The sequence below is a fragment of the Cryptotermes secundus genome, unplaced genomic scaffold, assembly GCF_002891405.2.
Source record: "Cryptotermes secundus unplaced genomic scaffold, Csec_1.0 scaffold4899, whole genome shotgun sequence".
NCBI classification, from domain to species: Eukaryota; Metazoa; Arthropoda; class Insecta; order Blattodea; family Kalotermitidae; genus Cryptotermes; species Cryptotermes secundus.
Window position 1 is genome coordinate 57,612 of NW_019721097.1, and position 24,857 is coordinate 82,468.

General features: G+C 44.6%; 1 protein-coding gene across 2 annotated transcripts in view; it reads right to left on the bottom strand.

Annotated features, from left to right (window-relative positions):
• LOC111875382 (monocarboxylate transporter 10) overlaps positions 1-24,857 on the bottom strand; it is an 86,270-nt gene that overhangs the window by 53,173 nt on the left and 8,240 nt on the right. For both annotated transcript variants that reach the window (XM_023871597.1, XM_033755795.1), the window contains one exon: positions 21,058-21,432. In XM_023871597.1, the coding sequence (XP_023727365.1) occupies positions 21,058-21,277 (220 nt within the window). In that variant the 5' untranslated portion in view covers positions 21,278-21,432. The remainder of the gene's footprint in view (positions 1-21,057; positions 21,433-24,857) is intronic.

Sequence of the window (24,857 nt, forward strand, 5' to 3'; positions counted from 1 at the left end):
GATAGAAAAGAATTGTCATAACCTCAATTTACTGCTACTGAGAGGCATTCACATTTTGATTACCCTGGGCGCCCCCACCGCTGTAAATCCGTCCCCGTTTACACAAGTCTGCTCAAAGTAAACCCTCACTTTCACAGGACCTAACTCAGTCCCGCAGGACATAAAACATCTTGCCGCATAGGACACAGACACAAACATATTTATGCTACATTTGTTTGAAGGTTGTTTCTCCAGTTTATCCGCAAAACAAGGCACGTCTGTGCAAACTTCAAAGGTCACAATTAATACACAGCTCATGCTGTATTTTTTTTCACTGTTAGTGGGGTGGGACTAAGTCCCTTGTACTGCGGCCACTTCTGGCCTATTGTACCAGCCCAAGATGATAGGTGAGGGTGATTGTGGAGCAATTGGTGGAATGAAGATTGTCCACCACAAATCCCACTTGACCAGACCCGGGATCGAACCCGGCCGCCGTGGTGGGAAGCCAGCGACTAACCGCTTGAGCTATGGCGCGGCCCAGCCATGCTGTATACGAAGTTATGAACGGTATTTTGGAAGATCTAGAAGGTGGTGGGTGGTTAATATTAAAATGGATCTTAGAGAGATAGGATGAGATGGTATGGACTGGATCGATCTGGCTCAGGATAGGGACCAGTGGAGGGCTCTTGTGAACACGGTAATGAACATTCGGATTCCATCAATTGCTGGGAAGTTCTTGAATGGTTACACAATTGGTGGCTTCTCAAGAAGGGCTCAGCTCCGTGAGTGAATTCTGTGACTCAGCATTTAATTACTGGGTTACTTGCAACTTATCCGTTGTCAACACATGGCACTACGACAGACATTATCATAAACATACAGCCTTACTGCGTACTATTTATTCCGTCAACACAACTATTTTACAGATTTATACTAACTTATCCACATGAACAGATATAGTGGTCAACTTCAGACCACTTCTCTCACATCCTGGCTATAAATCACACAATTATAAACTATTCTTCACAATTCATTAGTTTCCTTAATAAGCTAAGCGGAGATATCACAACATTATTATTGATAACTTCTTATGGGAAAGCTTTAAGAGTTCTAGCATACATAAATGAGTTGAGATAACTCAGTAGGTATACGAATGGACCATGGGCTGGGCGTCTGGAGTTCGGATCTCTGCATGGGAACGATTTTCTCTTCTCCATATCGTCTAGACCGGCTCTGGGGGCCACATTCTTATCCAGTGGGCACTTGGGGGCTCTTTCCCTGGAGTTTAAGCGGCCGAGACGTGAAGTTGACCACTCATATCCATCTAGTGCGGATGTCAAGAATAGTGGATCTATACCTTCACTCCCACATACACGTATGTCTTCATGGCATACTGCTTAATTATTTAAGCGCCGGAGAACTTCACCTTGTTTACCTTTTATTATTTCTGGTTACCGTGGCAACAAATCTTAAAGAGTCTTAACACGTTGCATGAACGTAAGTTATGTAGCAATAACGAACGAGCGTACAGTCTTTTGTTTCAGTGCATCCTGTCTCTCTGCAAGTAGTGATAATACTGTCACGCGGTAGTGACTAGACACAGAGTTTGGATTGATTACTGTATTTACTGAACGCTGATAACTCTTAACTACAAACGATTATAACATTATCACTAATTTACACATTCAGTAATCACTACAACCATCTATCTATCTATCTATCTATCTATCTATCTATCTATCTATCTATCTATCTATCTACGGCTCTACAGCCCTTGTGGACCTTGGCAGCTTTTTCAGTTTCGTAACCACTACACAGGCGGTAGGACTCCTTGGACGGGAGATCAGCCTGTCGCAAGGCCGCTACCTACAGAAACACACATACAGACATCCATGTCGTGAGATTCGAAACCACGATTCCAGTGTTCTAGCGGGCGAAGACTGTTCATGCCTTAGACCGCACGGCCGCTGTGTTCCGCCAATCACTAGAGCACACAAGAAGTCTTGTTTCTTCACTAGCCGTTGCTAGGTAGCGGCTGCTCTGACGGCTGCCGCCATCTTGTCCCCCAGGAGTAGCTGTCGCAGTATGTCTCGCTCCCTTATCCTGTCGATGAATGCGGGGGCGGCTTGGGTGTTCTGGTAGTTCAACATGGACGAGGTGAGCCAAGTGAACAACAGCGACAAACTCCTGCAAGGACTTATCACGAACTGGTTCCTTCTCTTCAGTCGAGGGTGTAACGCGCCTCAGTAACCTCTTCGTACGTCGCTCCAGTAGGTACGCCTAGTGGAATACGGGCAGCACGCTCATTCAAGGCGACGATCAGATATGTGGCTTTCTCGCGGGGCGCCCAGGCACTGTGCTCCGCCACAGTCTCGAACTGCTGTCGGACACGGCCCATGACGTCGATCCGTTGCTCCGCGCCTAGGCCGCTTCCTGCTGTCCAGCAAGATCCGCGCTCAACTCGGGCTTCGACTTATGTTAGCTGCGTTTCCTACTCGCGCCGTGTAATTTCTGTCTCGAAGTGGAACTCTTTGTGAAGGCTCTTCGTCAGCGTATCGGGGGATGTCGTTACTGCCTGTAATCCCCGCCGCGTATCTTCAATCTTCGCCTTCGGCTCCTCGCGGAAGCCCTGTGTTCGTTGGTCGACAGACGCCAGGAAAATTGTGGCCTTCATCCTGTTTTGGCCGGCGCTCATGGCTGTGTTCCGTGTATCTACGTATCCAGTTAGATAAATTGGTCCCAAAGTCAGTCCCGACGCTTTAGAGAAGAGAAAATCTCTTGCTTTTGTTGAGACTCGAACCCAGCACTGAGTCTGGTCATTCTACTGACTGCGCTATCTCGGCCCTACTAGAATGTAATACAGTATAAACTTAGTTTGATGGAAGTTCACCATAATCTTTGTATCTTGCTATCAGCTCTTCGAAGAAGGTCAAATAACAGACGTCAGAGCGAAATGTAGACGAATAAGCGAATGACCGTACTTAGGTCTACACGCGCGGATTTTATACCTATTAATGACATGGGTACACAAACTACGGCCCGTAAAACAATCTATCGGGTTCAGGATTATATTCATAGCCCATGTTATTAACATATTAATAAGTCAAGTTATCAATGTCTTGTTTTTATAAAAGGTACGCAGAATGTAGGGGGCAGGCGGTAGCGTAACTGGTTGAGTCACTATCATACAAGCCGGAAAGTCGCTGGTTCGTGTCCCGTAACGTAGATTATTTCAATTTACCTAATCATTCCAGCCGCATTATGGCCCTGGGGTCGACTCAGCCTCTGACAGAAATGAGTACCAGGAATCTTCCTGGGGGGTAAAGGGTAGCCGGCGAGTAATGCTGACAACCTCACCGCCATCTGTGAGCCGACTGTCTAGAAATTGGGGGAGCCTCGACGTTTCACAATCCTATGGGCCCCCACGGCCTGTTACATAGATAGCTTTACCTTGTATCTATTATTATTATTATTATTATTATTATTATTATTATTATTGCAGCCCTTTGTTGGGCCTTGGCCGCTTTCTCACTTTCTTTTACAGAGTAGGTAGGACTCCTTGGACAGGGGATCAGCCCGTCGCAAGGCCGCTATCTGCATACAGAACAGCACAAACAAAATAAACAGAGACAAAGAATCATGCCTCGAGTGGGATTCGAACCATGATCCCAGCGTTTGTGCGGGTGAAGACAGCTCATGTTTTACACCGCGCGGCCACTGTGATCGGCAGAGCTATGTATATACATGTATGTATACAAAACTTCCTGAAGATTAGTATTCAGTTGTTAAACACTGAGATGTGGAGAACAAACGACGGTCATAAAGTTTGGATGTGATAAGGATAAAGGCAAGATTGCGTATTGAATGCGTGACATAACGTACATGAAATTTAAGACGACAGATCTATGGTGGCATTTTGTTGAAGATAAGTTCTTTTTTAAAGCTGTTATTTAACGACGAGACTTATAGCGTCGACGGCTGGATAATATGAATACTCGTATGGAGCAGCGTACAGAATGAGAATTGACAGGGGAAAGCAAAGTACTCGGAGAAAACCTGCCTCAGTGCCATTCTGTCCACATCACACTGCAAAGATTATAAATAAAACAAAAACAAACTCCTTGGCCTGTAGTCCGCAAGCGAACTATACCGACCGAGCGGCCGCCGCTTGTCGGCGAAGTTAGTGCAAACTTTTGCGGATAGAGGGTGTCACGTGGTCAGCGCAACGGATCCCCACGGCCGTTAATCTCGGTTTTCTATACCGGACTGCAAAGATTATCCAAACATGTATGAAAATTGTGAAATAAATTCCGTATTATTTACGTAGTGGCAGTAAATGCTGCTTTTCAGTCCGTATGTCTGGGGTTGCATTCTTCGAGGTTGCCTGTAAATTCCTAGTTTCTTGCAGACAACCTTCGAAGTGTTACTCTGAAACGTGTCAAATCTACTTTACTACTCATACCATTTCACTACTAACATCCCCAAAAATGTAAAATAACCTTGCAGAATTAAACAATACAATGAAGAAGTTTATGAAATGAGAATCATGACACAGGCATCTTGACCTCAGTCACTTGCGGCCATGTCCACTGACCTGATGAAAGATCTTGCGAGCCAAAGGGTCACATTCAAAAACATGTTCAGTCTCCTGATCTGTTTACTGCTCTATTCAGATTTCATGCCAAAGGTTTTTTATTTTCTATTACAATGATCTTAAACGGCTCGGCGACAGAGTTGATGAAGACTACAAATACAATAATTAGCAAACAAACAAGCAAAGACACGAGTTCACATACAGTTAAACTTTTCAGCAACTTCGTTTTAGAAATTTCGACTTGATACCTCTGAACATTTTGAACATAAGAAGGGGTTCAAACCCCAAAACCGATCTTCACACACTAACAGCGGAAATTTAACGACAATAATTACAAAAACATGTTTCTACTTCCTGACTCTGTAACCAGTCAAGTGTCGGGTCGGAGATGAATCCCCGAACTTCAACACCGAGGTCATGATAATATGCTGTCTGCTCAGGGCTATCGCAAAACTCAGACGGCGGCGAAGCAGTGGTAGGCTGATGATTAGCAACAGGTAAACCAAACGGGTCGGATAAAACCTTTCGACCACCACGAACCTCACATGAACTCTCGAAGCCAGCGTCTAACCGTCTCAGCTATGGAAAGGTCCACAAGTAATCATCGCTGACGGGAGTTCTCATTTTGGACAGAAGTTCTGTTTTTTTTTTCCATTGGCGCTACAGCCCTCATTTGGGCCTAGGCCTACCTCCATGAAACCCTCCGTTTCACTTTGGGAAGTTCTGTTCTACTGACCTCAATTAAAAGACCCTTATACACTGTGGCCTCCTATAAACGGTTTAACTGCATTTTTCCGCACTTACCCATTACGTATTCAATTTTTTTTTCTGGTTTTAGTACCTATTAATGTTGCTTTTAACGATACCAATCCTTCCAGTATTTTTAGCCTTTCCTTATTTTGCAACAAGAAGTTCTGGGAAAAACTCACCGTCTGCTTACCATTGATACGCTACTGACAGCATAGAAAACGACGTATCCAACAGTTCCTCTATTGCTGCGTGTGTATTCGTTGCCGCGGTAATGTTTTTACCGAGCTGTTTCGTAGCAACGACAGGGGATACATATATAGACACACAGACTGATGGGAGGGATTTATGAAGTAAGCCGTTGAGATGGGCTCACATGCCCATACTGTTCTGTCAGTAGATGGAAAATATAACATCGAACTGTAGGATAAATGACGTACTGGAAGGTCTGGGAAGGACATGGTGGTGGCCTAATCTAGGTACGATCCCGAGAATTGCTTGGAGAGACTGAGGGAAACTATGAAGACTCACAGCCAGGGTAGCCGGTGTCCTGACCGAGTACCTCCCCAATAAGAGCCGCTATGCCGAACTGCTAATTGAACGGCAGACTGAAATTCTGCAACTGACAGTCTGACATGTCTCCACTTGGAGCGGGGATATGGAAGTAAACCAAATTCACAACTGACAATTATCACCACAGGTACAACGATGCCGGCAGGGGCAGTACCGAGCGTCTGTCTCTTATTTTCAATTTGAAATTCTCTTCTGCTGCTTTCGAGCAGGGCCACGAAAAGCCTCGATCAGGATAGGCAGTCTGTGGGCCGAGGTCTGAACACAGCTGGGACCGTGTGAATATAAAACATGACAGCGAGAGAAAGAAAGTGATAACGAAGAAAAGAAAGAGCTGTGGAAAGTAAGGAATGAAGAAGGAAAAAGAAACGAAGATGGAAAGAAATAAACGAGTTAAGGAAGGGAAAAGGAATGTGAAAAGAGAAACGAATAAAAACAGAGGAACGGAGAAGGAAAGAAAACAATGCAGAATTAAAGAAACTACTGAAGGAAAGAAGAAACTAAGAAAGATGGGAATGAAGATGAAAAGAAGGAAGGAAATTAAGAACAAATTAAGGAAAGGAATGAAGGAACGACATAAACGAAGAGGGGTCTGAAGATGGGTAGAAAGAAACGAATGAAGGAAAGTCATACCAAAGAGGAATGAAGAAGGGAAGAAAGACACGAATGAAGGAAAGACAGAAACTAAGAAAGAAAAGGACTGTAGAAACAAAGAAAGAGGCGTAGAAAGAAGGGAATGAGGATGGAAAAAAGAAACGAAGGAAGGACTGAAAAAGAAACGAAAAAATGAACATCAAAGAGAAGTACGTTACAGGATGACGTTTCGACAACACGCAGCTGCAATTTAACGCTCAGTTATCTAGGCAAAAGCCGAACCAGACGGAAGCAGGGACCCGCGTCCACCAGAGGTCAAGCTGCCTGCAGTCTGCGTGCTGATAACTCCCAGGGGGTCACACATCCACAGATTAAACACATAAATATAACCACTCAAATTGTTTCTCTAGCATGTTACAGTGTTGTTATGACTTTTCTAGCTAGCTATTCTTACCACTCGAAAGACAAATGAGATTCAACTCGACATATGTTGCCCATATCCGCCCTGCTCTTCAGTGTAGACAACATTGCTTTTGAGGTAGATCAATATATCTTTTAGCTTTTAACTTCCTTCCATTTGACCCATTATTGAAATGTTTATATAGGGAAAAAACAAACTCCGTAGCCGGCAGTCCGCGAGCGAACTATACCGACCGAGCGACCGCCGCTTGCCGGCTAAGTTAGTGCCAACTTTTTGCGGATAGAGGGTGCCGCGTGGTCAACGCAACGAATCCCCACGGCCGTTAAGCTCGGTTCTCTAGACCGGAGCCGCTATTTCCTTGAAATAGCTCAACTATCCTCACGAGACTAAGTGGGCTCCGTTCCAGACCCACTACATCTCAGAAAAACTGGTAGCGCCGGGAATCGAACCCGGGACCTCTGGATCTGTAGCCAGAACTCTGACCATAGGGACAGTACAGAAAGACAATCACGTGGGTCTAAGCTAAAACGTCTGGGCCTACAAATATTGCTAAAAGTAACACAAAATTATAAGGTTCAATTAAACAGGAAACATGGTGATAGACGACAGGAGTCAGTATGAGAGGAGACAAGATTATCAAGAATACATAACAAGAACTGCATTACGCTTACGCGACTACACTAAACAAAACACGCAAATAGCTGGGGGTACAATTTATGGGGCCTACATAGTTGACTGAAAAGCATTTCCGTTTGTGCGGAAAGGTTATCATATTGTCACGTGTATGTGTGGATCTCGGCAGGGTTTTTCATTGGATACTGGATTTTTCCCCTGCCAATCTTCATTCCACCAACTGATCCACCCTCACGTATCATCTGGGGCTGGTACAATAGGCCAGAAGTGGCCGCAGTACAAGGGACTTAGTCCCACCCCACTAGCAATAAAAAATATACTAATAATGGGATTACATTTAGTCTAAACATCTCTGAAGGTGGGGCACACTGTTACGCAATCATCAGAAAGTTACTGGATCCTCTTTTCAACACAAAATGGGGACCAAAATCACCCACTGGAGATATCGCTGAACATACAGGACTTTTCTTCAGTATGGATTCCTGCTCTAGGGGGCACGCGGTAGCGTAGTTGGTTGAGGCACTATGCTACAAGCCGGAAGGTCCCGGGTTCAAGTCCCGATGATGTTACTGGATTTTTTCAATTGACCTAATCCTTCCAGTCGCATTATGGCCCTGGGGTCGACTCAGCCTCTAACAGAAATGAGTACCAGGATTATTCTTGGGGGTGAAGGGCGGCTGGCGCGTAGGGCTGACAACCTTACCGCCATCTAGGAGCCGACTGTCTAGAAAATGTGGGAACCTCAACATCTCACAGCCCTATGGGCCTCCACGGCCTGTTAAAGGGATACCTTTACTTACTTTTTTACTTCATAGATGCCTGCTCTAGATATGGCGTACCAACCAGGGAATAATGAATTGGAAAAGAGGTGGAAAGAAGCGGTTGTAGCATATTTTAAGGTGCTGTACTACCCTCAGATATGTGGGAGGAAAATCACGTAAAACCTGTCAGGATGGTTTATGTCCCACCGAATGGTTATAACCACGTAGCAATCTTTGCTACGTCACAATGACTGACAGGTTTCCCCCTTGCATAAATTCCAGCAGTACGACAGCCAACAAATTCTGAACTCTGCAACAGGCTACACCGATAGGTCAAGCGCGATGCAATATGTTTATGATGACGAATTTAAGCGAGGTGTAGTCAAGTGACTAGAACAATCTGAACAGTTGATGTTTAATGAGCACGCGCCAGCAGCAGAAGCATATTAGATTACTGCCATATGCCCGGCATTTCAAGCGGCCTGACCGACACCACTCGACTGTGATTAACAGGACTGACATCAAACAACTGTGATTAACATGATTGTCACCAAGCAACTAAATCAACAGGACTGGCATCAGGGGATTGTGATTAACAGGACTAACACCAGGTGACTGTGATTAACAGGACTGTCACCAAGCAACTCTCATTAACAGGACTGACACCAAGCAACTCTGATTAACAGGACTAACATCAAGCAACTGTGATTAACAAGACTAACATCAAGCAACTGTGATTAACAGGGCTAAGACCAGGAGACTGTGATTAACAGGACTAACATCAAGCAACTGTGATTAACAGGACTGTCCCCAAGCAACTGAATTAACTAACACGACTGATATCAAGCGATTGTGATTAAGAGGACTAACATCAAGCGATTGTGATTAACAGGACTAACATCAAGCGATTGTGATTAAAAGGAAAGACATCAAGTAACTGTGATTAACATGACTAACACCAGGCGACTGTGATTAACAGGACTAAAATCAAGCGATTGTGATTAAAAGGACTAACATCAGGCGACTGTGATTAACAGGACTAACATCAAGCGATTGTGATTAACAGGACTAACATCAGGCGACTGTGATTAACTGGACTAACATCAAGGGATTGTGATTAACAGGACTAACATCAGGCGACTGTGATTAACTGGACTAGCATCAAGGGATTGTGATTAACAGGACTAACATCAGGCGACTGTGATTAACTGGACTAGCATCAAGGGATTGTGATTAACAGGACTAACATCAGGCGACTGTGATTAACTGGACTAACATCAAGCGATTGTAATTAACGGGACTGTCGCCAAGGCACTGTCATTAAAGCACTAACTTTAAGGCAGTGTGATTAAAAGGACTGACACCAAGGCACTGTGACGAACAGTTTGTTATGCACAAAAATGTTGCACAATTCTGAGAGCAAGCGATAACAATTGATAACTGAAATAACAGGAGATAAAAATTAAAATTATACAAACGTACTCTTGTCATGGACAGCCGGTGGTAAATGTCGCAGACAGGGATTATGTAATTTGCTTCGTTTCTTCTGTGGGATATTTAACAATGTATATAACGTAGATTTAGGCTGTAGATGAGCATTGATATTGTAACGCGATCCCAAATTAATTTTATAAAACATAAAGAAGCAACGGGAGAATCTGTCAAAGACAGATTTGTTTATGTTCATTTCTTATCCGAAAAAAAAATGAACACCAACATGTGGTGTTTGCAAACGGCCACCCATCCAAGTAAAAACCACGCCCAAATCTTCTTAACTTTGGTGAACGGAGGAGAAACGGTGTTTTCAATATGGTATAGTCGTTGCCTTTCTTAAGGCACCGGGCTACAAGCCGGAAGGTGGTGGTTTCGACTCTCGATGAAGTCATTGGATTTTTTAAATTGACTTTTAACCTTCCAGCCGCATTACGGCCCTGAGGTGGACTCAGCCCCTAACAGAAATGAGTACCAAAAATCTTCCCCTGGGGGCAGCCTTTACTTCTATATTTTATTAACATACTGATCCGTATGTGTCTTTATCAAGGTATAGGGCGCTGTTTTTAATATTTTACTGATCAAGACAACCGTCCTTAGTACCACAGAGTTAGCCCACCAAAGAAAGGGGGTGACGTTTCAAAACCGGCCGACACACTGTTAATAATACGCGATTAATTACTCAGTAGCTATTAACCCTTTAAAACCCAGTGGTTACTATATATACAACTTGCTTTAACGTACTAAATCTGTTCATTCTGCTCACAGAGTGTGTTCGTGTGCTTAGAGTGGTCTTCATAGTAAACAGCATTAACTGGTTACCCTTGCAGCGGAGAGGTACTATGTTTCCTGTGAGGTAAGAACTTAATTTTCATATGTACTTTAGAAGTTCAGTCTTCAAAGGCTTAATTATTAATACCGATGATACCACTCTTCATCACATTACATTACCCCATCTCTAGGGGTAACGTTTCCACCTCGTGACTCAAGGCACGCGGGTTCAAACCCGGCGGAGGTCGTGGAATTTTTAAGGACGGAAAAATTCAGGGAACAAGTCCTCCGGGAGGGACTTTAAGCCCTGGGTCCCGTGTCGTAGCTTTACGGCACGTAAAAGAACCTCATGTCTCAAGGAGGCCTCTGAGCCAAAATTATAAGGACATTTCCAGCCCAACAATAGTCTCTAATGCCTCTGGTAGATGGGGGAAGCATCTACATACCGCTGAGCCAGTAGAGGCCGAACTCGCTGGCTGAGTCGGGACTGATGGCACGCACCAGTATCGATAGGGTATAGAGACTGGTAGAATATCACAGGGGGACGTACAATAGACCACTGGTCGCGGTTCATGGGGATACCCACCCCCTCCAATAATAATAATAATAATAATAATAACCATCTCTCTCTCTCACACACACACACAACCCCCTCCCCGCTTTCTTCTTCATCTTGATGTTAAACGCCACTACAGCCATTGGTCTGATCTAATGTAGCGGTTTCTTTCTTTGTATGACCCCTTGGAAGCAAGATGAGTTATATAGTACCTTCATACACCCCAAGACTGCTTTCCGGGTTCTCTTAATGGTGCCATTTCACGTTGCATGACAGACGCACATGAGAGAGCTTCGCGACATAAATAGAACAGAATTCTCAGCTTGGAGCACATTGTTGTTTGTCGGTCATTAGCTTAGTGACGCATGTGTTTTGCTTTGTCAGCACGATTAGCAGCTGGCCGCGTACACGCGTACTTCCCGCACGTTGTGAGATGCGCGCGGCACAAGCGACACGCGTACGCAGACGCACAACGCCAAGACACGTGGAGTGTGTTTCGATATCTACGGCATTTTAAGAATCGATATCAACTGCGAACAATAACAGAGTTGTGTATGGAGCAAGTCTTTTTATATGTACTTGGAAGCTCAGACGGAATGGTTAGGGCGAGGGCCCACCAAGGAAAAGGGTAACCACAACGTAACCGCAATTTCCGAGGACTGTTATCATCTTCGAAAATTTTGAATCTGCAGTGTTCACGTGAACTCGTCATTTAACCCTGTCCGGACCCAGAAGAATTCAGTCCAATCCTTCACATCGTATTGCTCCGAGATACATTTCAATATTATCCTCCAATCTACTCGTGGATCTCCCAAGTGGTATCTTCAATTCTCGTTCTTCGATCAACATTCTGTATGCATTTATCATGTCCCCTGCGTGCTACATGTCTCACTCATTCCGTTCATCTTTGTTTAACCACGGTGAGACTATTACATGAAGAGCAGAAACTATTAAACTCATTATTATGGAACAACACAAATTATCTAAGGGGGTACGCGGTAGCGTAGTTGGTCAAGGCACTATGCTACAAGCCGGATGGTAGCGGGTTCAATTTCCGATGAGGTTATTGGATATTTTCAATTAGCCAAATCCTTCCAGCAGCAATATGGCCTTGGGGTCCTGGCCGCGCTATAGCTCAAGCGGTGAGTCGCTGGCTTCCCACAACGGCGGCCCGGTTTCGATCTCGGGTCTGATCAAGTGGGATTTGTGGTGGATAAGGTGGCGCTGGGGAGGGTTTTCTCCGAGTACTTCGGTTTCCTCTGCCAATCTTCATTCCACCAAATTTCCATCATCATAATCACCCAGGGCAGGGTACAATAGGCAAATCAATGGCCGCCGTGCCGAGTGGACCCAGTTGGACTCCACCCCCAACTAAGCGAATGGCCTTGGGGTGGACTCAGCCTCTAACAGAAATGAGTACTAGGGATCTTCCTGGGGGTAAAGGCCGGAGCCGATTGTCTAGAAAATGTGGAAGCCTCGACCTCTCACAACCCTATGGGCCTCCATGGCCTGTTACAGGGACGGCTTTACATTTTCTTTTATAAATTAATCACTTCCAGTCCTTTTATTACGTCACCTACATTAAGTTCAAACACTTTTTTAAGCACTGCAGCTATTCTAAGACACCCTAAATCGTCCCTTAGTTCGGCTGGACACGGAGTGACCACGGATGTGTAACCACAACGACCCTACAGACGTACACATATTCAGAGACAGCATGACCTACTTTATAATTGCGTAAAGGTAACTAAAGTTTACTGCCGCTCCATGAAGATCAACATCTTCTGGGACGTGAGGCCATTAAATCTGATAGATAAGTACTAATGTTTCGAACGAACCTGCTGCCTCTATCGTCAGGGTAGAAGATGGAGGCAGTTCCTCCGAAACGTTGACACGTACGTACCAGATTATACTGTGTCACATCTCGTGATCTGAACATTTAGCGTCGTGAAACCCCCTATGTTATAACACACCTCCATATTTAAAAGGTCCTAAGTGAGGGAAGATTTATACCTGTAGGAGGGTGGACAGGCCCCAGAGCCGGTCTGGAGGACATGGAGAAGAGAAAATTCCTGCTCCTACCGGGAGTAGAGCTATGACCATCGTCCAGCCCGTAGCCAGTCGCTATCCCAGCTCCCCATTTTTATTGTCATGAGACTATTTTTGTAGTCACTCGGTATGACGCTGGGAATGAACGACAAATAAATTCTATGCCTGAAACATACAGCACATTTTGTGGTGGGATATAACCTTTGGAACCGGTTTCTCCTTAACAGATTGACCGTGGGGGTTGCTATGAAACAGGTAGAACACGCAGTGGAATGTTCATACCGCGCGAACAGGTTGCAAAGCCTCCCACCAAAGTTACGGAGTCCATGTTCTTCTCTGCAGCTAAAGTTACGTTACCACTTTCACCCTGAGGATGAAGGTCGCACGTTCCTCCGAAACAATTGCATCCACCTATGACATTACACGGTGTCAAAACCCGCAAGACCACTTCGGTCGTGAAGACAGAGACATGAAGTCATATGGGGAGAAGATACAGCTTCATACCTCGGCCGCGTCCCAGGTACCCACCGGATAGGAGACTTGAGTGGCCTCAGAGTCGGTCTAGAAGCTGTAAAGAACGGAAATATCTGTGCCTTTACCGGAAACAGAACCCAGATTCTCCGGTCATCTGGACTAGTGACATGTAAATATTTTTTCTGCTCTTATTTTCAGCACTGTTGTAGCTGCGGCTGTGATCGAACTTGGACCGCTTAAGCGCTACCACAACCATTCCTTCTTTCTTCCAATTTTATTTTTCGAAGGGCGCAAAACACGAAGAGAGAGAGAGGGGGGTAAAAAGTATATCGGAAGAGTAAGTGAAAAAGTCATGGGACAAGTAAGAAAGAGACTGTGGAGATGAAGAAAAAGCATCGTTTTGTTAGGTCTCCAGGCTCCGCCTGCTCGTCCTTCTCGTAAGAGTAGTGCGAAAGTGAAGACATTAGAATGGCTAGAAGCTGTGGCTGGAGACAGGGGCCGCGGAATTTTGATTTCCTCGATTACTGTCACCTAAATAAAAAAAAACTGTGACTTGAGTTCGCAAACGAACTATACCGACCGAGCGACCGCCGCTTGTCGGCGAAGTTAGTGCCAACTTTTGCGGATAGGGGGTGCTGCGTGGTCAGCGTAACGGATACCCTCATAACTAATTTTCAAAAATTCAGTTCACGCCTCACAGAAAACACACGGTACCTCCGACACAAAATCCAATTATTCGCTGTCTGTTTTGAAAATCGTACGAAATCCATTAACATATTTGGGAGGCAGCACCCAGAGAGGGTTCTTTTAAGGCAGAAGGTGTAAACAAAAAACGCTGTGCTTTTAGGAGACTGAAATAACGTCGATAGTTTGCGGACCACTGACCGAGTGAAAGCTCTGGTAAAAGTAAAGTTGACCCCTTGCGTAATTAGGCACTGTCATTAAACTCAAGGGGGAGTGGAGGCATAGCTACACCCATTCTTAACTTCGGCACTGAATGATGGCGAACGAAAGCTTTCGTGCCGTTACGTAATTTGACATCTAATCGACAGTAAATATTGTAAGTGAATATTAACTCGAGATAAAAGTAACGCCCTGCCGGTCACGGTAGCCGAGCGGTCTAAGGCATGCACTGTCTCCGCTCGCTTGGAAACCGGGATCGTGGGTTCGAATCCCACTCAGGGCATGGATGTTTAGTTTGTGTGTGTGCGTTTTTCTGTGTTTGTCTACAGGTAGAGGCCTTGCGACGAGCTGATCACCCGCCCAAGGAGTCCTACCGAATGTGTATGATCTAGAAAAACCGAAGTGAACGGAGAAGTTCATGGAGGTAGGCCTAGGCCCACTGGGGCTGTAGCGCCAAGGAAAAAAAAAAGTGACGCCAATAACCATTACGTCAGTAAAAATAGTTAAAGTTGTCCTCGTGCTTAACTAATTACGCACTACGCCATGAAGACGTATGGTGGAGTGAATGTATGCCTGTAGATCCATATTTTCTTCACCTCTGCACTAGCTGGAGGTGAGTGGTCAGCTTCAAACCTTTGCCGTTTTACCCCTGGCGAAAGAGTCCCCGGTACCCATTGGATAGGAGGCTGGGTGGACCCCAGAGCCGGTCTGGACGATATGGAGAAGAGAAAGTTCTTGACCCTACCGAGACTCGAACTCCGACCCCTCTGTCGTCCAGCCGGTAGACAGTCGCTACTCCGGGTCGTCAGTAAATTGTGCAATTCGCATTCACAGGATTTCTGCACCAAATCATAACGTCATGTAATTCTTCGTTCTATTGCCCCTTCAGACAGCAACGGGACATCCAACGGATTCATAGGTCTTAATCACTATAAGGCTAACGTCACACAAGCGTTTTCTTTTTCTTTTCGCTGTTCGTGCGCGGATGTAAAAACGACGGACATGGGGCAAAGTGACGCGGTGGCCACATGGACGAATTCTTCACGACCCCCGGAGGAGTTCATTTTCTGCCATAGCTGTAAATACACTCCGAGCAAACAAAGACGGATTTTATATATGACGTTTACTTGTACTTTTACAGTGAAGCCGAAAAAAGGCGATGTGGTGGGTCGATCCCTTAACTAGCGAAAGATGGAAATTTTTACGTACTCCATGCACAACTATAGCGATACTTCCACGGAAAAGTTTAATTATTTTTTACCGTGAAACCGATATTGAGAAGTTGTGAACTTCCGTTCCGGCTCCGTGTAAAGCTGGCTTTAAGTGACACCGATAAGGAGCACAGTTATTCGAGTTCCACCCAACATCCGTCAGTCACTTATCAGTACTTCACTGTCTTATTTAAGTTCAACATATTGTGAGATGTCTTCCGAAAGCCAAAATAAGAGGACCAGAGATGTCCGTTGTTAGGCAATAGCTCTGTAGACATTTTTCCACGGCAACCAAATCATGTATTCCAGCAACGTACACACAAGCAAGAACAGAGAACTTTTGGAGGTGGTGTTCTCCATTGGGTACGTGCATAGGTTATACTTGTGTAAGGAGAACCAACTGGAGGTTTTGTACCCCGTGTGGAAGCGTGGTCGAATACGCCCACCGTAGCCCTACGAGTCATAGGAAGCAAAGAAAAGGGAACCCAGTACCTGGGGGTACGAGTATAACTGGGAAAACCTGTTCCAGGGGGATATAAATACGGGAGCCTGGCCCTCCAAGTTGGACGAGTCTCGAATCTGAGACAGTAAAATATGGTCATGAGTCCCGCGGGACTCGTACCTGAGAATGACTGCGCTAGCGAGGCCAGCACCATTTGTAAACGATAGACCAGTCCTCTCGTCAGAGAGGACATTATATAAGGAATATGAGAGCAAGTATTAAGTTAAATAAACTTGCTGGTCGTGAGTCACAAGGGGCTTGTCGCCAACGGTAAAGTAACTCTGACTCCGACTGGAGCTTTTGCGCCAGTCCCCCGCCCCGTGGCGGGGGAGTGGGAGCAGAGGCTCCCCCTTGCTGGAAGACGTCACGTTGCGAAACAATGCCTAGTGAATCCGTGGATGACTGGGCGTGGTAATGTGCGTACTACAGATTTGTAAAATTGTATATATGTAGTCACGAGCTGTGTGAGAGTTCAATAAATCCCAGTACTCAATCCAAACCCCGTGTCTAGTCACTAAAATCGTGACTATTAAAACAAACTGTGCGAATGATCTACAGGTCTGAAATGTACAAGGACGTGTACGCATGGGCCGGGCTGTTGTCACGCTAGTCCGGGCAGGAAGAAACACAGCAGAAACGGGGCACGAGTTCGACAGCGGTAGACCTTGAGAACGCAGCCCACGTCCACCTGGTCACGCGTGCAGAGTTGTATTCCCTACGTCATCTTCATGTCCGCGTACGCACAACAAAATAACACTAAATATCTCAAGGCTTGCAGCAAAAATTGTAGAATGATGTACCAACTAAACTATTCATAGAAATGAAATAAAATCATACTTAATGCCAAAAAACAGGGAAGCAAGCTGAAACTCTGTATTAACCGTACACAGGGAATATCAAATAAATCGTATTAGAATATCTACGCACAGGATTACCTTCTTCTGGGATGTGATAGTGAGCCGGGGTAGCTCAGTCGGTATAGCGACTGCCTACGGGCTGGACGACCACGGGGTCGGATTTCGAGTCCTGGTAGGGTGCCTCCTATCCAATGGATACCGATGGTAAAGCGGCAGGGAGTGAAGATGACCACTCACCTCCAGCTAGTGCCGATGTCAAGAAAACGTGGATCTATACATCCACTCCTCCATACGCAGTTCATAGTGTAGTGCTTAATTAGTTAAGCACTGGGACAACTTTACATTTTGCTGGGATGTGATACAATGTAGTATGGTAGATATTTATTGCCTTTTAAAACGAACCAGCTGCCTCCATCTTCAGGATAAAAGAACAAGCCGAGAGGCAGTGGCACTGTCACTGTAACATATTCTTTATGGTCACTGTTTCCATACTCCGCCTCTCCTGACTTCTCTTTAACCTATCCACTAGCGTAGTTGGTTGAGGCACTATGCTACAAGCCGAAAGGTAGCGGGTTCAAGTCCCGATTTTTTTCAATTGACCTAATCTTTCCAGCCGTATTATGGCCCTGGGGTCGACTCAGCCTCTAACAGAAATGATTAAAGTAAAGTAAAGCTTTCCCTGTAACAGGCCATGAAGGCCCATAGAGTTGTGAGACGTTGAGACTCCCACATTATCTAGAGAATCGGCTTACGCGCCAGCCGCCCTTTACTCCCCAGGAAAATTATTTAATTAATTCCTAGTACTCATTTCTGTTAGAGGCTGAGTGAACCCCGAGACCCATAGGTCAATTGAAAAAAATCCAATGACCTCATCGGTATTTGAACCTGCGACCTTCTGACTTGTAACACAGTGCCTTAACCACTACGCTACCGCGTGCCCCAACAGAAATGAGTACCAGGAATTAATTAAATAATTTTCCTGGGGAGTAAAGGGCGGCCGGCGCGTAAGCCGATTGTCTAGATAATGTGGGACCCTCAACGTCTCACAACCCTGTGGGCCTCCATGGTCTGTTACAGGGAGAGCCTTACTTTACTTTTTTACCAGTTCGCCTAGTCCCTTTACTCTTGGAAAAGAACGGGCCCTTTGCGGTGTCCCACATTCTTTCGCTATCCTTGTCACTCCTCCTCATTCGCTCACAGCCCTTCTACCACCTTCTCCACGCTCAGCTGACTTTTTTACTTAGCAGATGGAAGGAGCAAGTTTCTCCGAAAAAAATGGGCAACAGTCTGGTAGACTGTAGAGTGCACGGTGCCACAGGTTCATAATCACTGCTGAGAACTTCAAATCTCATACAGTCTAAGCATTTTCACTGAATATTGCGATGCTAATAAACATTTCACTGTGATTCTGATACTCTGAAACCGCGAACTGTTTGTAACTACCTCAATGGAGCTGAGCCCTTCTTCAGAAGCCGCCAGTTGTGCAGCTACTCAAGAACTTCCCAGCATTTTATGGAACTGGCGGGTTCATTGTCGTCTTCACAAAAGCCCTCCACTGGTCCTTATTCTAAGCCAGGTCAATCCAGTCCATATCACCCACCCATGACTTGGTCTTCCTAGTAGTCTCTTTCCTTCTAGCTTACCCACCAATATCCTATATGCATTCCTCTTCACACCATTCGTGCTACATTCCCTGCCTATATCTTCCTCCTTCACGTGATCATTCTAATTATACTTGGAGAAGAGTACAAGTTGTGAAGCTCCTCATTACGAAGTATTCTTCCAATGTACTACCATTTCATGCCTCTTCAGTCCAAATATTCTCCTCAACACCCTGTTCTCAAACACCCTCAATCTATGTTCCTCTCTTAATGTCAGAGACCAAGTTTCACGCCCATATAGAACCACTGGAAAACTCAGTTTTGTATATTCTAATTTTTACGTTTCTACACCGCAGACGAAGAGACAAAAGGTTCTGGACTGAATGGTAGCAAGCTTTACACGAATTCAATCTCCTCCTAATTTCCTCCTCAATCAAACTTATTTGTTACTGTCGTTCCCAAATATTTGAACTGTGCCACATATTCTGAGTATCTGTTAGCTATCTGTTTGTAAGCCTACCAAATATGGGGACATATCAGGTAAATACCGTCAATAAAGTGTCCATTTCGTACCAGAAGTCAGCGGGCTTACATTTCACATCAGAAATTGTAAATATGTGAATTTCTGTAACAGGGCCACGGATTAAGGGGGCCAGTTTGCAATACGGTGACGAAATACAACCGTCCCTAACCTCAAACTTCATTACCTACCTACCACTCGGGGCTACAGCCTCGGCCTCCTCTACAACCAGTCTCCACAACCAACGCGTGCTGCCATAGGAATGGATCCACGCATGATGTACCGAGGTCAAACTTCACTACCTACCTACCTACCACTCGGGGCTACAGCCCTGGGGGCCCTGGGTGAGCCTCGGCCTCCTCTACAACCAGTCTCCACAACGTAAGCGTGCTGCCATAGGAATGGATCCACGCATGATGTATCGAGGTCAAACTTCATTAGCAGTTACTATACCAAACAGAAGCCGCAGGTACACCTCCCTTGACATGTCTCTTTCATTTAATTTTTCGGTTTGTTTCATGTAGTAATGCTGTTAGTAACTTAGACGAGTGGTTCTCAACCTTCGTGAGATTGCAGCCCGGTAAATTATTTATTAGACGAGGGCCCGGTACCGGCCGGCGGTCCGGTAGTTAAGAAACGTCGACTTTGAAGACACAGTGTTGATTGGTAAGATGATTGGTTAACGAATGATGAATTGGAAAGGATATTGAAGGGCACAGTAGTGGTATATTTCAAGGTACTGTACTGGCATTCACATGGAAGTACTGAGTACAACCAGGAAAACCTAAATCAGAATAGTCAGTGCGCCGGTAATTTGAAAAAGGTACACAAGCTAGAAGCGTCAGCGCTAGGGTGTACTTGCTCTTTTCTCGTTTCTAGGATTGTATCTGTGTTTATCATAACCTCCAATTTCTCAAAATCACGAACATTCACATCTATATTCAATCTCTGATACTGGATTTCATTTACACTTAGCAGGCCTAACGTAACTCAAAACAACCTTTCCCCATGACAGAATCAGAATTTGTTTTATTTATTTACAGTTGCTACATCAACACAGACTAGGATCCTTCTCCCCAAGGTAGGACCCGATTTACAGTTACAGGAGGCACCAAGGTAACCAAATGCGGAGACTCCTACTGGTAACAACAAATTTGGGTTATGACATTTCTTGTTTGATTTTTGTTTATTTCTTATAACTAAAAATACAAATTAACATTTCGTGATTTTAGAGAAACAATGTCTCAATAACATTTCCGGATTTTATTTCTGCTTTGTGGAGCCCCTGGGGCGCCCACCCTGATCGCTCCCCCTTAAATCCGTCCTTGCCTTTCCTGCATTCGAAAATTGTTTAAAATTGCCAGACTTAAACATAAATCACGGCAATTTCGCAACTCCTCACAGAATTCAAGACTTATTTCTACGCATAAACACTGCAACATAAGACAGATGGTCACCGCATTGCCAAGTACAGTACATACTATTTATACTGACTTCAGCAGGAGGAATTCCTCCTTTCGCTTGCTGTGAAATCGCGTCAATGAGGACTACACTATAGCAAACACGAGTGTTACACTGCACTTCAGACAGAATGATTTCTATACTGATACTAAACGAAACAGTTCTCACATTAACATACTTATAGATCTTACAGCTAAACCCTTCCCACTGGATCACAAAAGTTAGTGCCTCAGTTTCCCGAACAACGAAACTTCTGCAGCTGGCAAACACCGCTACAAAATGATCTGTTGTAACTTCCTGAAAATAATTCAGACACTCATAACCACTGAACTACGGTGACAAAGACTTGTCCTTGTACTTACATGCTTTCGAAGATGCTTCGGCGACGCCTTTATCTTCCAACTTTTTTTGCAAGTCCACATAGATAACACTGTAGGTATTAATGACTCCGAACAGAATTCCATTGCAAAGGAAACTTGCGATCATTACAAGCCATGCTCTGGTGCCACCATCTGGAGGTACAGCTGAGGTCCCTTCTTGTTTGGGATTCCCGACAACGTGGTTTTCCTCGTGCTTCACCATATCCCACAACCTTCGCTGACCGTCGTTTGAGCAGATACTAATGGCTACTAACGCTGGTTGGCTGCCTGGTACTCAACTGCACCACTCAGCCCCACTCCGCCTCTGCCGCCGAGTCACTCACGGCGCTCACGGCTTTCCTTCCCTTCCTCAACAGTCTGACAAAGACCAAGACAAGAAAACATTAAAGAAAAATGGCTGGAAAGATGTTACGGAATGTAACAATGAGCAACCCTGAACGCTGCAAGAATAGCTGATGCAAGGAACAAACACGAAGGAATGCTGAAACCACTATAGAATCGTTTGATTATACTGTTCAATGTGACTCAAATATACACGTATATACATGTATGTTGCCTTTACATGTTTCGGTCAATTAATGACCATCTTCAGAAGGCAAACAACAACAGTGAGGAAACTGCTATTACATAATCATAGTACATCAAGTTCAAAGTTGAAGAAAGCAGTCTTCTGGGATGTGGCACCGTGTAGATGTGGTGTTAACAAACGTTTCGGAGGAACATATCGCCTCTATCTTCAGGTTAGAAGGAAAAATAAGATTATCCTTTTACCTTTAAGATGGAGGCGATACATTGCTCCGAAACGTTGGTTAATACCACATCCCAGAAGACGGCATTCTTCTTGATGTACTATGATTTATGTAATAGTAGTTTCCTCAAGTGTTATTTGCCTTCTGAAGATGTCATTAATTGACCGAAACATGTAAAGGCGTCATGTAATCAAATCATCCTGTAGTATTGACTTGTGTGACGGACCAGAATGAATCAAGTTAAAAATGTTGAAAATAACTTAAAGGTACGTGTAGGTCATCACTTCAAGACAAGGTTATGATTATGAAGCAGTTCAGGAGACAGAGATGTGAACTAAAATTCAAGATCGTACTGACGGTTGATTTCTGATAGTGATACTATCCTCTAACGTAGAGAAGGCAAATGTCCACTAACGTGTACTGTGTTTACTAAAAACATTAGCTGCATTTTCAGACGACTTATGTTGCCGCTGATGCAATGAAGCTGAATTTGTTCCTAACTAGACAGTAGAACTGTCAAGGTCGACAAGTTCAATTATATCTACCACTTCCTTCGCCTTCTCTTCGTGAGCAGATTTATTCGTACATTATTCTACAACTACATGAAATGTCCTTCCACAGCACGCTGCGAATTTAAGATAACACGGAATAAATAAGACGACAAATCAGTAATTAAAAATCAATCCAAGTATACCATTTAACTGTGTTCATCACAACACGTCGCATACGCACCATGGCTCTCCCGGAACACACCCAAAACACCACCTCTCAAGGCATTTACATAGAGGTAGTGGCAAAGCTATCCCTGCAACAGGCCGCAGAGGCCTATAGAGTAGGGAGACGTAAAGGCTCCCACATTTTCTAGACAGTCGGTTAAGAGATGGTGGTGAGGTTGTCAGCCTTACCCGCCGCCCGCCATTTAAGCCCAGAAAATTCCTGTTACTCATTTATGTTAGAGGCTGAGTCGACCCCAGGGCCATAGTGCAGCTAGAAGGATTAGGTCAATTGAAGAATCCACTGGCTTCAGCGGGAATCGAACCCGCGACCTTCCGGCTTGTAGCAGAGCCAACTACGCTACCGTGTGACTCTCAAGGCATTTAAATACTAATGGTAAAGCAATACGAAGGTCACCCGAGTCCATATAACCATACAGAAAGATTTTAAATTAATTCAAATCCGTAGTGTTTGATTTTTAAAACAACTTGTTTAATAAAATGTTTTAAACACTTTTAAGGCAACATATGCAAGTCATACTTGTAAAATATTTCCTTCGAAGTGTTCGTCACATGTAAAGTTTTTATTTATATTAAAATTTGTTGCATTTGATGGAACTTACTCTTTAAGAAAAAAGTAAAGCTACCCCTGTAACAAGCCCTGAAGGCCCATAGGGTTGTGAGACGTTGAGGGTCCCACATTATCTAGACAGTCGGCTCACAGATGGCGGTAAGGTTGTCAGCCTTACGCGCCGGCCGCGCTTTACTCCTCAGGAAAATTATTTAATTAATTCCTGGTACTCATTTCTGTTAGAGGCTGAGTCAACCCCAGTGCCATAGTCCGGCTGGAAGGATTAGGTCAACTGAAAAAAAAATTCAATGACCTCACTGAGGCTTGAACCCGCGACCTTCCGGCTTGTAGCATACCCCCTCAACCAACTACGCTACCGCGTGCCCCACTTACTCTTTATGCATATGTTATAAATGTGTAATGGCTCAAGAAAATTATCCTTATAAAAATTGGTGAAAACTACTAAGAACCTGCGAAAATACAGCTTTTCAGTAATTTATAAACTCGGCTTGCCTCACAGGTTGGTAATTACTGACTTGGGCTAAGGCTAATTCTAGAACAAATTAATCAAGATAAGAAAGTAAACTGCAATACAAACTTCACTTGAACCTCTGCCACATACCCAAGTTTTCAATCTGCTCTAAACAGATCTTAACACACAAATAACTGAACTCGGTAAAGGTAATTTGTCCCTGTGCTTAATCAAGTATAATGTCGCTCAACTAAGCTCACGCCACGAAGACTTTGGTTTTTTTTATTACTAATGGGGTGGGACTAAGTCCCTTGTACTGCGGCCACGTCTGGCCTATTGTACGAGCCCCACATGATAGGTGAGGGTGACTGTGAAGCAATTGGTGGAATGATGATTGGCAGGGGAAACCGAAGTACTCGGAGAAAACCTGCCCCAGCGCCACTTTGTCCACCACAAATCCCACTTGACCAGACCCCGGGATCGAACCCGGGCCGCCGCGGTGGGAAGCCAGCGACTAACCGCTTGAGCTAAGACTTTCGGTTAGTGGATATATAGCTGCACGCATTTTTAAACATTGCACTAGACAGCAGCGAGAGAATAGTTTAGTTTCAAGGCCATTTACCCCCCCCAAGAAAGAGCCCTTGGTGCTCATTGGATAGCATGCTGGATGGGCTCCAGAGCTCGTTCAGATGCGGTGGCCAAGCAAGAAGCCCAGGCCTTGTATATATTGTATATACGAATAGTTAATAATAGCTAAAATATAAATAAATGTACATAACTGACAATTTACTTAATACTGCTATGACTGATAAATTACAGATTCGTCAGTTAGGGGGCCCCACATGGACAGGACAGAAATTTTCAAACAAGAAGTATCTGGTCGTGAGCCCCAGACGGAGCTCGACATCAAGACAGACTGACTGACTGACTGTCAGTTGCTATGTGACTTCGATTTTGACTCCCTGCCCCTATTGACGTCCAGCTCCCAGCAGTCTCCATACCGATTGACCTACTGTGGGCAATAATGACTTGAAAGAAACCAATTACACAATGAGGAACTTAAGATTTGCCCTTCATTTACTGTCCTCCATAGAATTTCAACGGTTAATTTATGAACACGAACTTCAGGGGACAAACAGCAATGGTGACAGTCGTCTGAAAATTATGCGGACATTCTCAGCTTGCAAAATACAAGCGGATGGGACTTGCCTCGCCTTCTCTTCGTCGCAAGACCATCAGCAGCAGTCGTATTATTATTATTATTATTATTATTATTA